A 15,099-nucleotide genomic window follows, 5' to 3' on the forward strand; every position below is an offset into this window, starting at 1 on the left:
TAGCTTAATAGACTTAGAATGCATAGAATTTTTTAAAAAGTGTGTCTTGTGATCATAATCCAATATTATGTCTTAGTTTTTCTCGAGAAGGTAAAGTTTAGTCGAACAAATGATTCGAGAACAGAACAGAACTAAAAAGAGGAGTAAATTACATTTTATCCTGAGTCATGAACATACAAAAAAAGATAATAATAAATTATTTTTATTAAAAACATTATTGTGATAAATTATTTCTGTATATTATTATTAAATTCATATTTATCTTATCTATATTTGATCACTCATTACACTACCTTCTTTAGTGAATACAAAGCCATATATTTTGATTGTAGTTAATCAAATTGAGGTCGTACGGACACAACAATTTATATTTATTGCTGGTTTAAAAATCTACGACATAAAATGCAACCAATTTTCAGTATCTCGGTTAATAACAAGAGATTTTTTAACCAATAACTTAATATTACATAACCGTCTTAACTATAAGTTGAAAGCTAGTATGTAGTGGTTTTGTAGAAAAATGTCTTACTTCTGAACTGATAAGAATTTTATATTTATTATTTTTACTTGCCCCCCTTTATTATTATTAGATAAAAAAAATTAAAGTAATATTAAATTATAAAATAAAAATGGAACTATAATCGATAAACAATAAATTATAAGATAAAATATATAAATTCATATAAATAATCAATATATTCTTAACTTTTTCTACTCTTTTTTCTCTTTTTTTTTGTTTTTGATCTTTTTACAATTTATAATTTACTATTATTAATTTATTTGTTTCATAATTTGAATAATTTATTAGTTAGTAATAAATAAAATTAAAAAATACCCCAAAATTTTGAATTAGAAGTTTCAGAAAATTTAAAAATTACAAAAAAAAAAGAAACTTGACCAACAAGTTTGCCACTACAATTATACTTATTTTAACCAAAAATTCATTAAATTATTATTATTAGATTTTACAAATTAATATGAGATTATCAAAAGCTGTTGCAATTTCAATTTTAACATCACTTGGTGTTCAAGGTTTAATTATTCCTTCTGTTGGAGAAATTATTGACGTTTTTGGAGTTACTAATTATGAAAAAACTATTGATAACAAATTAGAATCTTTAAAAAATGCTGCTCATGATGCTGCTGAACATATGGGATTACATTTATCAAAAGAAACTTTAGCTCCTATTGTTAATATTGATTCAACAAGAGATATTATTCCAAATAAATATATTATTGTTTTTAAAAAGGGAACTGCTCAAAAAGAAGCTGCTTGGCATCAAGAATGGGTAGCTGTTACTCATTCTGAATCTATTGCTGAATTGAAAAAACAAAACAAAGAAACCCAAAATGAATTTTTTGCAACTATTGATGGCGTAAATGTTGAAGGTGGTATTTCAGATATGTTTAATATTGATAATGTCTTGGTGGGTTATACTGGTTATTTCCTTGATTCTACTATCGAATTAATCCGTAAAAACCCATTGGTTGATTTTATTGAAAAAGATTCAATGGTTTACGCAAATGAATTTGATGTTGAAAAAGGTGCTCCTTGGGGTTTAGCTAGAGTCTCTCACAGACAACCATTATCTTTATCATCATTTGATCAATACTTATATGACTCTGAAGGTGGTGATGGCGTTACTGCATATGTTATTGATACAGGTGTAAATATTAAACATGAACAATTTCAAGGTAGGGCAAAATGGGGTAAAACTATTCCATCAGGTGACGAAGATTTGGATGGTACGTATAATTACATCTTTAATTTACTTCAAACAAGCATACTAACACAGAAATAGGGAACGGGCACGGATCTCACTGTTCTGGTACTATTGGCTCGAAGGACTACGGAGTTGCTAAAAAAGTTGAAATTGTTGCGGTTAAAGTTTTAAGATCAAATGGTTCTGGTACAATGTCAGATGTTGTTAAAGGAGTTGAATTTGCTGCTAAATCACATCAAGATGCAGCTAAAGCAGGTAAAAAGGGTTTCAAAGGTTCAACTGCTAACATGTCCCTTGGAGGAGGAAAATCTCCAGCATTAGATTTAGCAGTTAATGCTGCCGTTAAAGCTGGTCTACATTTTGCAGTTGCAGCAGGTAATGAAAACCAAGATGCTTGTAATACTTCACCAGCAAGTGCTGAAAATGCTATTACTGTTGGTGCATCAACAATTTCTGATGCAAGAGCTTATTTTTCAAATTATGGTAAATGTGTTGATATTTTTGCACCAGGTTTAAATATTTTATCTACTTATATTGGATCAGATACTGCTACTGCTTATTTATCAGGTACTTCAATGGCTTCACCTCATATTTGTGGTTTATTATCTTATTATTTATCATTACAACCAGGAGCAGAATCAGAATTTTTTGTTGCAGCAGATGGTGTTACACCAGCTCAATTGAAAAAGAATTTAATTTCTTATGGTACTGAAGGTGTCTTAGCTGATATTCCAGATGATACTCCAAATATTTTAGCATTTAATGGTGCTGGTCACAATTTAACTGAATTTTGGCATGAAAAATAAGGAGAGTTTAAAGTAACTCTTTTTGAATGGCTTTTTGTATGAGTTGATGTTGTTTTTCTTTTTGTTAGTAATTATATAAATATAATAGAAGAAATGCTATTATAATATGGAAATGTAGAATTTAATTGCCTTTTGAATTTGGTTGAAAAGATAATTATTTAAAAATTCTTTGTGTGCACCTACTAAGCTATCGCCAATTATAATCACCTTGCACTATAAGTATTGACTTGCTTCATTATTTTACAAGAAATTCTTGTAAGTTCGATTAAGCAAATATCTGTTCATCTAATTCACCGAACAGATCTAACAATCTTATCAGTAAAATCTCCAGCCGCATTGAATACCTAATTGGTATTAATTATAAATATATACAACCTTTAATCTTTACAACCAATTTGTAGTTCTATTTACTTCTATAGTAACAAGCCAAAATGTATTTAACATTATTATTATTATATGTTGTATTTTGCGTTCAAGCATTAGCTTATATTTTGAAACCATGTTATAATCACTCAATTTCAATAAATTCAACTTCATGTAATTCAACTTGTTACAGAAATACTACAAAAATTCATCATGATTTAGGTGCAAAAAAATACGGAATTTTTTAAAAAAGAAAAACCAAGAAGGCAAAGCTTTTGAAAACCAAGAATGAACAGGTTGATTATTGTTATATTGTATTCTTTAAAAATGATACTACATTAGCTGATATCGATAATCATGTCAATTGGGTTGAATTTGAAACAAATTCTAATTTAGCGGAGTTAAAAAACTCAAAATTAAGAAATTCTTTTTTACAAGCTGCATCTGAAGATAAAATTGGAGTTACTGATCAATTTAAAATTGGTTCAATATCTGGTTATATTGGTTATTTTTTAGATAATACTATTGAAGCTATTAGAAAAAAAAATATTGTTGATTTTGTGGAACAAAATTCTTTAGTAAAAATTGATGAAAATTATACAATTAATTCACCAACAATTCAATATGGTGCTCCTTGGGGCTTAGCAAGAATATCTCATAGAGAAGCACTATCAATTGATACATTTGATCAATATTTATTTGATTATAATGGTGGTAAAGGTGTAACTTCATATATTATTGATACTGGTATTAATATTAATAACATTCAATTTCAAGGTAGAGCCAAATGGGGCATCACCATCCCACAGAAAGCTTTATCATTCGACGGATCAGGTCATGGGACACATTGTAGTGGTACGATTGGTTCAAGGGACTTTGGTGTTGCTAAAAATGTCGAGTTGGTCGCTGTTAAAGTTTTGAATGCTCTTGGTATAGGATCAATTTCAAATATTATTAAAGGTTTAGAATGGGTAGTTCAACAACATCAACTTGCAATTAGTAAAAAGAATAAATCATTCAAGGGATCTACTGCGAATATGTCATTGGGTGGAGGTTTTTCACAAGCTTTAAATTCTGCAGTTAATGCTGCTTCAGATCAAGGTATATTTATTGCAGTTGCAGCTGGTAATAGTCATGCAGATGCTTGTGATTTTTCACCTGCTAGTGCTGGTAAAGCCATTTCTGTTGGTGCTTCAACAATAGCTGATGATGTCGCTTCATTTTCAAACATTGGTAAATGCGTTGATATTTTTGGTCCTGGTTTAAATATTTTATCAACTTACATTGGTTCAAATAATGCAACTGCTTATTTATCAGGTACTTCAATGGCATGTCCACATATTAATGGTTTACAAGCTTATTTTTTATCATTATTACCCGAATTAACATCTGATTATAGTGGAACTTCCATCACTCCTGATCAATTGAAAAAACATATTATTGCCTTTGGTACTCATAATGCTTTAAACTTAGTTCCAGCTGATACTCCAAATGTTTTAGGTTTTAATGGTGCTGGCAGAAGTTTAGAAGATTTTTGGAGTTCCTAGGAAGCCAAAAACTAAATCTATTTATTTAATCTATATCTTGTCTATATTTAATCTATTCATTTCTTATTAATTAACAAGTTGTAGATTACATTGTAGAGTGTTTTAACGGATATACAAATAAATAATGGCAAAATGATCTGAAACAAAAAGTAAAAAAAAGTTCGCTAAAAAGAAAAAAATGAAGTGTGTTATCAATACTTACTAATAATATTAATACATCAAACTAATACTACAAATTACTAAAATCACATAATTACAAATACATTATATTTATTAACTTATTCATATCATAACATCACATATAACTACATAACAACTAATGTCGACACCAGCGAAAAGAAGACTTATGCGTGATTTTAAAGTATGTAACCACCCAAATAACTATTATAACCACCAAATATACTAACACTTAAAAAAGCGTATGCAACAAGATCCACCTAGTGGTGTATCAGCATCACCATTACCCGACAACGTAATGAAATGGAACGCAGTAATAATAGGTCCATCAGATACACCATTTGAAGATGGTACATTTAGATTAATATTACAATTTGATGATCAATATCCAAATAAACCACCAATTGTTAAATTTATAAGTGAAATGTTTCATCCAAATGTATATGCAAGTGGAGAATTATGTTTAGATATTTTACAAAATAGATGGTCACCAACTTATGATGTTTCAAGTATATTAACAAGTATTCAAAGTTTATTAAATGATCCAAATATTTCAAGTCCTGCTAATGTTGAAGCTGCTAATTTATATAAAGATCATAGAAGTCAATATGTTAAACGGGTTAGAGAAACTGTGGAAACTAGTTGGAATGATGAAAGTAGTGATGAAGAAGATGAAGAAGACGAAGACGAAGAAGAATAGTTAGAAAATTATACACAATAAATAGCATATATATTAAATTCGAATAATATTTAATACCCACCACCAAATATTTACAAGTATTTTATTTACAAAGTTATTTCAACCAAAGGTAATACCATTTTTTTCTATTTCTTTCTTTCTCTTTTCGAATTTCTTCTTCTTTAGCTAATAACAACTCAAGTTCTTTTTGTTTTAATTTAGCTTGTCTTTCAATTTCATATTTATCTTCGATTATAACTTCTTTAGGTTTACCTTCTTCTCCAATAGCTTTGTCTCTATATATGGCAATCATTGATATGAATACTATCAAATATATTACAAATTTAGTAGCTGGGTCCATTTTCTTATAATCAAATTGTTTTATTCTTATTGGAGTTTCACTTAATTTTAATTCAGGTTTTAATTTTTTGGTGGTGGTTTTTGCAGTTGGAGTTATGGTTTTCACATTAGAAGGAGTATGAAATGGTAAATCCAACGGTGCACTATTCTCATTCCAATTATTAAAATCTTCACGAACCCCCCAATTTCCATATGATATATAATAACCTAATAATTTTTCCTTTTTAGTAAGGTTTTGCCATTTTTTATCATATTTAGCTTGTAACTCCTTTGTGATTTGTCCTTGATGTAAAAGACTTAATGCTGGAAATAATTGTGGATTTTCAAATATTGGTTTTGAATCTATGGGTTGAGTTGATGGATCGTCTGATGATGATGATGATGAAAAAATTGAACCTATATCTTTTATTGATTGTGCCGCTAGTTGTGCAGCTTGCTGCTTCTTGTCAACAACTGGTTTAGAAGAGTTGAACCTTCTTAGTATCAATGACATTAGTGGTGATTGATGAGATCAACTTATGTTATACTCGAAACTCTAAAAAGTGTAAATAATTTTTCACATACCCGTATAATTCACGCGCGCTTTCAAAAGGATGAGTTTTCAAACAGGTTTAACACCAATTCTACAACATTTCAATTTAAACATCTTTATATTTTATTAAACTCCATTCTATAACCTCTTAATCTTGCCTAGTCTTCAAAGTTCTTTTAACAATTTTATCTTTAGTAACAATATAAACAACAGCACCCCAACCACTTAATGCATCTCTATCAACAGCATTCAACAATGCTTGACTAATAGTTTCAAATAATTCTTCTGGACCCAAATTAGGTTCATATAATGATTCACACATTCCATATAATTGATCAGTAGCTGTACCACTTACTATAAAATCTTTTGCAAAATCTATACATCCAATTGAATCAAATCCACATATAAATGGTTTATTAGTTTTAGAATCAAGACCTGCTACTATTGGAGTAACAAACCATGGTCCGAATCTTTTTTCATATAATGTTGATGAAATTAAATTAGCTAATGTTGATGGTTCAATTTCTCTTTCTTCTCTTAATTTATATAAATTTGTTTTAAATCTAAAAGTTTCTCTTAATGTTATTACATCAGTAGCTAATCCAGTTAATGATATGAATGTATTATTATTAATTTCAAAAATTTTTTCAAAATTATTTGAAACTCCAAGTGATTGTGAACCTAATCTTAAATCTGATGCAATTGCTATACAATCTTTACCTATCATTGCTACTGCTGCACCACCATTTATTGAAAATGGATCTGACATTGTGAAATATATGTATGTGAAGGAGTTGTTAAAGTAATTGATTTGTTGAATTGATTGAGTTTAGTTATTAAAGTATTATATTTTGTGGTTCTAATATTGGTGGCGATAGTACTACAAAAAATTAACTACTGCAAAAAAATTATGCTACCAAATTTGTCTCAAATTTGCAACTAAATTATACTAACAGTTTATTCATTAATTATTATTTATTAAATATATCACTATTCACTTATATAACAACAGCAGATACTTTACTTAAGTCATTATTAGAAGAAGAATTTAAATTCAAAGGAGGTTTAGTCATAAAATTTTCATTTGAATTATTAATTTCAACTTTAGTTAATTCTGAACTTTTCCTTTCTAAATCATTATTTTCTTCATTACTATTTGCTGTTTTCTTAGTATCTTCTTCATCATCTTCTTCATCTTCTTCAGTAATTATTGTTTCCATCATTGATTGTTTTTGTGGTGGTGATATTGATGAATCTGGTGAATTATCATTTGTTTTGGTTGAAGAACTTGCAATTAATTGAGCTATTGGTGATTCATTATCTTTGTAGTTTGATAATGTGAAATTTTTAGGTGATTTAACTAATTTATTATTTTGATCGAGTGATTGTTGTTGATGGGATGCAGCTAATTCAGTCAAATTTTTAATTGATTTCGATGATTTGAAAGTTGGTATGATTTTTGATATATCCTTCATATTATAGAATAGCTTTTTGATCTCTAACTTGACGGATTTAGTCAAATCATCATCATTTGACGTACTACTTGAAGTATCCATTTCTTCATCATATTCTTCTTGTTCCTCTAAAGAATTGTCCAACATTTGTTTTCTTTTGGTGGATTCCAAATCAAAACGCAATTGCAAAGCAAAGCCTAAAATGATAATATAGTTTCTATATATTTTCAATTGTTGTTTATAGGTTTCTAATTTGGAATCATAGTTGTTTAGAACTTTACTATAATTTGAACAATTATAATGAATTTTATTGAAATTTTCCAAAAACATTGATCTTTTTGTAATAAATTCATTATATAATTTTTTCAAATTGTTGTAGTAGTTTGAAGTTTTAACAAATTGTTTCATCATACCAAAATGATTATTTCTTGATGACGGTTGCGAATAATAATTTGATAAGTAAACACCATTAATAATTGGTTCCCATTTTTGAATTGTTTTGGATTTTTTGAAATTTTCTTTATTTGCTATTAAATAATTTAAATTAGTCCAACCATATTCTATTGATGAGATACTTTCTTCTAATGTTGGTATAGCAGTAATTTTTGAAGCCCAAAAATTACAAGTATTTATATATTCTAATGCAATATCTTTTGTACCTGCTTCAAATATAAATTTTTTAGGTAATTTTTTACTCACTTTAGGAAATGTTAATGACCAGATAATCTTGTTGTTTACTGATTTTTCTAATTGTGCGAAAGTTGAACATAAATTATAAGTACCAATTTTTGCTGCGTTTTTCAACCAGTTACCATCACCAATATCTTCCTCTGTTTCTGTAGTTTGACTTTCTTTTCTATATTTTTTAACGAGTTTTGGATCAAAAGAATACAATGAAAGTTCCCCTTTTGAAACAACAACGAAATTCTCATTAAATTTGTGAAGTATTGGCGAAGAATGAAGTCCAATTGAAGATCTTGATGGTTGTCTATTAAAAAATGACAAAAACCTATTATTTGTTGTAATTGATGGGGTTGTGATAGCTGCTTCATCGTTTGAATCATTATTTAACACTCTTAATTTCAACAACCCTTCTTTTAAGTAAGGGCTACCATTTAATTCCAATTGTAAATCATACTCATCTTGAAAATCATCTATATTAAATTTGTCCAAATCTTTATTTGTATCATCATTTAAATCTAAACTACACGTATCGAATGATAACATAGATATAGTATCATCAGGTCCAGTATGTGATTCTTTTGAAATAATTGATGCAATTGAAGATCTTCTATTGATTGATTTTTGATGATCAAATGATGAACGATTACGTAAAGTTGATGTTTGTGAATGCAATGAAGGATTTTGATTCTTATACATCCCTTGTTGTTGTCCAATCAATGCTCGAGCTAATCCAACTCTTTGTGGGATACGAGTTTGTGATGCAGTATAATTTGAACTCTCTGAATTTGTGGTATTAACTCTTCTCATAGCTAATGATGATCTTCTATTATTTGTATCAGTTGACCATATTGATGAATTTGATAGTTGTCTTGACAAATTTGCATCATGAGAATCAAATGAGGTTTCTATTGTAGTATTTAATTCATCATCACCAACAGTTTCTTCTTTTGCCACACCACTTGATTTCAGAAGTCCAGCTTCTTTGTAAGTGATGCTATGATTATCTTTCAATTGTAATTCATATTTCAATAAATCTTCATAATATTTTGATAATTCATTTTCAATTGTTATTTTTTGTTTTATTGAAATATTGTTTTTCTTATTTGAGTCACTATTTAAGAAAGTTGACATTGTATTCTTGATAAAGTCAGTTTGACTAATTTTAGATTTCTTATTAACTTCTGAGTTATGTAATGCAGTATTTAATAAAATTAATGAATATATTATTATATAAATTTGCTCAAAATTTTTAGTACAAAACACATTACTTGGATATTGCTTTAGGAATGATTTTGTAAATGAAGTTAATATTCTATCTAGCTCTTGTGATTCAGCTTTTAAATATAATTTTGAACATAATAGTCTAGTTGATTTTAATAAGTTAGGTGACCACTTGAATAAATTCATGTAATAATTTCTAATTTTGGTTGATTCCTCATCACTCGCTGCTAAAAACTGAGTATACTCCGAGGGTTTTATTGAAACGAAATCTTCATTGAATAATCTTTTAGCTATGACTTGATATTCTGGTAATTGTTTTTCTTCAACATGATTTTGAATTTCTGGATTTTCTTCATTATGATGTTTCGTAACAACAGTTTCTTCTTTATAACAGTCTGAATGCATTTGATTTAAATTTGAATTTGAGTTAATTATTTTACTAGTTTCAGAAAGTTCACCACTATTGTTATTATTATCATTATTTTCTAAATGATCAATTTCATCATCATCTTCAACTATTTTTATGGTTGATCTTGATACAGATATAGTAGTTGAACCTAATTCTGCCATATGAATTGTATATCTAAATTATATATTAACTAAATGAATGTATAAAATTTTTTGTATTGTAAATTGTTTCAAAATTGATTGTGATTGTTTACTATATTCATTAAATAATTAAAAAGGTAGTGTAACCTATACATTTATTAATTTTGTATCATAATTCGTATTTGAAACAAAAATTAGACCAAAATCTAAGTCGAGTCAGTCCAGAGTTTCGCATTAAAAGTTGACGCGGAATTTAGTCTAATTAATTTTTTAACTTCCTTTCTTAAACCAAAAATTAGACGATAATAATTCAATCTATCTCATTTTTCATTTATCAAAGAGAAAAGGATCTACCAATAGTAAATCATTCAATTTATTACATTTACTTCAGTACACATTAATTGCTTGATTGCTATTCTTGAATTCAACAATTTACTTATCAATCCTTCTTTTTGCTTCATTTCACATTTTTGTTTATATTTTGTAGGAAATAAACTTTTATGATAATTAACTATTTTGTACTATCGAACAAACCATCTTGTTTTGTGATTTTGGAAAATGAGACAATTTTAAAAGGCTTAAAGCGTAAATTTTTTAGTCTGTTTTTTATTGTTTAGAATTGTAGTTAGAACTAAAGATAAGGATTTAGTCTCAACTAAAACTAGCCAAAAAATGACTTCAAGTCCGAAAGCTTATCGTGATAAGAAATCTTAGTAAGTTCATTTTATTAGACGAAAGAATATATGGGAAAAGCTAGAGTGAAAAATTTAGAATTTTCAACAACTTTTTAAGGTACAAATTATTATTTAAGGGTCCTGTCGTGCACAGAATACCAATATCGAAATTAATATCAGCCGTTCATTATTGACTTTTTCAAATACCAGCTCAACGAAATGCCTAAAAGATTAGATCACTTAAAAGTAAGTTGGTTTTCACATGAAAATAAAATCTTTGAATTACAAGTAAATTTTTACAATTAAACGATACACAAGTATGAACAGTATATACCAGTTATAACCTCCAAAACTTTTTTACGTTACATTCTATGGTTTACATCTTCCTGTAAATCTTGGATATAATGAACAATCTCTAACAGTAAATCTATCACATAACCATGCTAAAATTCTTTCAGTACCTAAACCATAACCACCATGAGGTGTAGTTCCATAAGTTCTTTGATCTAAAAACCAATAATAAGGAGCTGGATCAATTTTATGAGATTTAAACCCTTGTAATAATTCATCTAAATCATAAGATCTCATTGAACCACCAGTAATTTCCCCCACATTTGGCATTAATACATCAACACTTTCAGTAACTCTTGGATCATCTTTACATTTTTGCATATAAAAAGATTTAATTTCTCCTGGGAATCTAATTAATAAAATTGGTTTATTGATTGTATCAACCATTTTTCTTTCTTGAGCTTCTGCTATATCATCACCAAACTTAAATGGTTCACCTTCATCATTTAATATACCATGTTCATTTAACCAATCTAATGCATGAATATATTCCATTCTTTGGAAAGGTAATTTTGGTGGTTGGAAATTTGGATTTAATTGTTTAATTAATGGACCAGCAACTGGATCTTCAACAACATATTGAATTGTTTTGGAAATTAAAGTTTCAATATGAGTTAATAATTCATCAAATGTTAAAAATGCTAATTCAGCTTCTATATGAGTATATTCACTTAAATGTCTTCTTGTATGAGATTTTTCAGCTCTAAAAGATTCTTGAACACAATAAACATCACCCAATGAAGGTAAACAAGTTTCTAAATATAATTGTGATGATTGAGTTAAATAAGCTTCTTCTCCATAATAATCCATTTTAAATAATGTTGAACCACCTTCAACTTGAGTTTGAACCATACATGGTGGAGTAACTTCTAATAAACCTTCTTCTTTATATACTTTTCTTATAGCTCCTAAAAATACTGATCTAACTTTCATTACTGCTGATAATGTTTCACCTCTTAATGTTAAATGTCTTTGATCTAATAAAAGAGAAGGATCGGCACCTTCTTGAATTTTATTAGTGAATGAGTTTTCTCCACTTGGTGCTAATCCAATGATTTCATAATAATCAGCTTTTAATTCAACTCCACCAGGTGCAGATTTTCCTTCTGGTAATTTTAAAATAGTTCCCTTTATTGAAACTGTTGATTCTATAGTTAATTCTTGAGTTTCTTTTGCTTTTGCTAAATCTCCAGTTAATATACATTGTAAAAATCCATAACCATCTCTTAAAGTAATAAATGCTAAACCTTTTTGAACTCTTAATCTATGAATCCAACCATTAACTATAACTCTTTTATCAATGTTTTCTTGAATTTTGTTTAATTTTATTTTATTTGCTTTTGGTAATGATGAATCTTCTTCAATTGATGATAAACTTAATTCAGATACTTTTGGTAAATTATCTTTTTCTTCTTTTAATTTTTGCTGTTTTTCAGCTTTTTTCTTTAAACTCTCTGCACCTTTTTTAGCCTTTTTCAAAGCCGATGCTGATATTTCTTGATATTCAAATTGTTCTGGTTTTTCTTCAATTTCTTTATATACTAATATTTTAGCATCTTGATTAACAAAAAGTGCATAAGATGGTGTTGCAAATGGATGAGATTCTGATCCTGTAGCTTCTGAGGTATCAACACCTGATTTTTCATTAACATAAAATGTTTTTGACTCTGACATTTTGATTGGTTCAATTACTTAATAGATAAGTTGTAGTTGTAATTGACTAGTTTAAATCGAAAAGTAAATTGGTTATAAACTTTTTCAATAACTCTCTGACTAATTTTGAAAAATCGAGAAAAAAATTATTTTTCAAATTTATCTCTCACGCTATCTGAAAAAAATTTGAAACAACAAAATTTTAAATAAGAATCTTACGAATACTAATTGGAAATATTTACAATCACCAAAAATGGCTTTAGCTCAATCTTTAGCTTCATTATCATTAGCAACATCAGAAAATAATGACAAAGCAATTCCAACCAAAACATTAATTTTCAAACCAAAAACTGCTAAAACTGCAACACCAATTCCAATTTTAGTATTTGCATTACAATCAACTAATACATCAAGTTCCATAATTGCTAAATCTGCAAATGTAAAAGAACCAAGATTAGCTAAAGATGATTTAGTTGAAGAATTTTTCAAAGTCACTACCAAAGAAGTATCAATTGCAAATTTAAATAAAGACTTAGCGGGGAAGATCAAGATTTTATTAGATGAAAATGTATTATCAGCTGCCTTCAAAAACGAAATATTGAAATTATCTACTGAAACTTCATCTGTCTGCTTACCTGCTGAAAAAGTTGTTGAATTTTTAAAATCTACTGGAATTGAAATTATAAACACAGATTTCAATGCTGAACCACAAGTTACCCCACAATCAAAAACTTCAAAACCAACTACCTCCAAAGATGATGCAAAAATCGAAGATGCAAAATTAATTGGTATCACCATAGATAAAGAAAAAGATTTTTCCAACTGGTATACTCAAGTAGTTGTTAAAGGTGAATTATTAGATTATTATGATGTTTCTGGTTGTTATATATTAAGACCAAATTCTTATTCAGTTTGGGAAACTATACAAGATTGGTTCAATATTAAAATTAAAGGATTAGGTGTACAAAATGCATATTTCCCAATGTTTGTTTCTCAAAAAGTTTTGGAAAAGGAAAAAGATCATATTGAAGGTTTTGCACCTGAAGTTGCATGGGTTACAAGAGCCGGTAACTCAGAATTAGATGAACATATTGCTATTAGACCAACTTCAGAAACTGTCATGTATCCATACTATGCCAAATGGATCAGATCTCATCGTGATTTACCATTAAAATTGAATCAATGGAATTCAGTTGTTAGATGGGAATTCAAACATCCACAACCATTTTTAAGAACAAGAGAATTTTTGTGGCAAGAAGGTCATACAGTTCATTTAACAAGAGAATCAGCAGCGGAAGAAGTTTTACAAATTTTAGATTTTTATGCTGGTGTATACGAAGAATTATTAGCAGTACCGGTTGTTAAGGGTAAAAAAACTGAAAATGAAAAATTCGCAGGTGGTGATTATACAACTACTGTTGAAGGTTTTATTGCATCTACCGGTAGAGGTATTCAAGGTGGTACTTCACATCATTTAGGTCAAAATTTCTCCAAAATGTTTAATATATCAGTTGAAAATCCAAATGGGTCCGATGAACGTCTTTTCGCTTATCAAAATTCTTGGGGTTTATCTACTAGAGTTATTGGTGTTATGGTAATGACTCATTCGGACAACAAAGGTTTAGTATTACCACCAAGAGTTGCACAAACTCAAGCTGTCGTTATTCCAGTTGGAATAACTTCAAAAACTACAAAAGAACAAAGAGAAGCTATAACAAAAGGTGCTGAAGATATTGAATCCAAATTGAAAAAAGCAGGTGTTAGAGCCGTTGGTGACTACAGAGATTCATATAATCCAGGTTGGAAATTTGCTGATTGGGAATTAAAAGGTACACCATTACGTGTTGAATTTGGACCAAAAGATTTAGAATCAGAACAAATAACAGTAGTAAGAAGAAATGATAATAAGAAATACACAGTTAAATTAAATGAAATTGAATCAACAATTCCAAAATTATTAGAAGATATGCAAAAAGATTTATATGAAAAAGCTAAAAAAGATTTCGACGATCATAGAATTTTAGTAGAAGATTGGAAAGATTTCGTACCAACTTTAAACAAGAAAAACGTTATTTTAGCACCATGGTGTGGTAATGGAGATTGTGAAGATGAAATTAAAGATGCATCAAGTAAAAATGATGATGGAGAAGATGGTGATGTTGATGAAAAAGCTCCTTCAATGGGTGCTAAATCTTTGTGTATTCCATTTGAACAACCTGATTTAAAACCTGGTCAAAAATGTGTAAGATGTGATAATAAAGCTGTTAATTATTGTATGTTTGGTAGATCATATTAGATTTATATTATAATAAATAAGATAATCTG

The 15,099-nt window shown here is 28.4% G+C and overlaps 8 protein-coding genes across 8 annotated transcripts; 4 read left to right on the top strand and 4 right to left on the bottom strand. All coding sequences in view use genetic code 12, as the record gives it.

Moving 5' to 3' along the window:
- Positions 1 to 977: 977 nt before the first annotated feature.
- On the top strand, positions 978 to 2,530 carry KGF54_005573 (S8 family peptidase; the record flags this gene model as incomplete). Its single annotated transcript, XM_051766384.1, has 2 exons — positions 978 to 1,746; positions 1,803 to 2,530. The coding sequence occupies 2 exons, from the start codon at positions 978 to 980 to the stop codon at positions 2,528 to 2,530; spliced, it is 1,497 nt and encodes a 498-aa protein (XP_051617346.1).
- Positions 2,531 to 2,961: 431 nt separating this feature from the next.
- Positions 2,962 to 4,440, top strand: KGF54_005574 (S8 family peptidase; the record flags this gene model as incomplete). Its single annotated transcript, XM_051766385.1, has 2 exons — positions 2,962 to 2,991; positions 3,190 to 4,440. The coding sequence occupies 2 exons, from the start codon at positions 2,962 to 2,964 to the stop codon at positions 4,438 to 4,440; spliced, it is 1,281 nt and encodes a 426-aa protein (XP_051617347.1).
- Positions 4,441 to 4,759: 319 nt separating this feature from the next.
- Positions 4,760 to 5,317, top strand: RAD6 (E2 ubiquitin-conjugating protein; the record flags this gene model as incomplete). Its single annotated transcript, XM_051766386.1, has 2 exons — positions 4,760 to 4,801; positions 4,859 to 5,317. The coding sequence occupies 2 exons, from the start codon at positions 4,760 to 4,762 to the stop codon at positions 5,315 to 5,317; spliced, it is 501 nt and encodes a 166-aa protein (XP_051617348.1).
- A 94-nt stretch (positions 5,318 to 5,411) lies between these two features.
- Positions 5,412 to 6,149, bottom strand: KGF54_005576 (uncharacterized protein; the record flags this gene model as incomplete). The annotated part of the gene is made up of 1 exon (XM_051766387.1): positions 5,412 to 6,149. One exon carries the CDS (start codon positions 6,147 to 6,149, stop codon positions 5,412 to 5,414), a length of 738 nt encoding a protein of 245 aa, XP_051617349.1.
- Positions 6,150 to 6,336: 187 nt separating this feature from the next.
- PUP3 (proteasome core particle subunit beta 3) lies at positions 6,337 to 6,957 on the bottom strand (the record flags this gene model as incomplete). The annotated part of the gene is made up of 1 exon (XM_051766388.1): positions 6,337 to 6,957. One exon carries the CDS (start codon positions 6,955 to 6,957, stop codon positions 6,337 to 6,339), a length of 621 nt encoding a protein of 206 aa, XP_051617350.1.
- Positions 6,958 to 7,186: 229 nt separating this feature from the next.
- KGF54_005578 (Arf family guanine nucleotide exchange factor) lies at positions 7,187 to 10,117 on the bottom strand (the record flags this gene model as incomplete). Its single annotated transcript, XM_051766390.1, has 1 exon — positions 7,187 to 10,117. One exon carries the CDS (start codon positions 10,115 to 10,117, stop codon positions 7,187 to 7,189), a length of 2,931 nt encoding a protein of 976 aa, XP_051617351.1.
- Positions 10,118 to 11,139: 1,022 nt separating this feature from the next.
- On the bottom strand, positions 11,140 to 12,795 carry DED81 (asparagine--tRNA ligase; the record flags this gene model as incomplete). Its single annotated transcript, XM_051766391.1, has 1 exon — positions 11,140 to 12,795. The coding sequence occupies one exon, from the start codon at positions 12,793 to 12,795 to the stop codon at positions 11,140 to 11,142; it is 1,656 nt and encodes a 551-aa protein (XP_051617352.1).
- Positions 12,796 to 13,027: 232 nt separating this feature from the next.
- Positions 13,028 to 15,070, top strand: KGF54_005580 (proline--tRNA ligase; the record flags this gene model as incomplete). The annotated part of the gene is made up of 1 exon (XM_051766392.1): positions 13,028 to 15,070. The coding sequence occupies one exon, from the start codon at positions 13,028 to 13,030 to the stop codon at positions 15,068 to 15,070; it is 2,043 nt and encodes a 680-aa protein (XP_051617353.1).
- Positions 15,071 to 15,099: the final 29 nt, after the last annotated feature.

The sequence above is a fragment of the Candida jiufengensis genome (assembly GCF_024610255.1).
Source record: "Candida jiufengensis strain CBS 10846 chromosome Unknown scaffold10, whole genome shotgun sequence".
Taxonomy (NCBI): domain Eukaryota; kingdom Fungi; phylum Ascomycota; class Pichiomycetes; order Serinales; family Debaryomycetaceae; genus Lodderomyces; species Lodderomyces jiufengensis.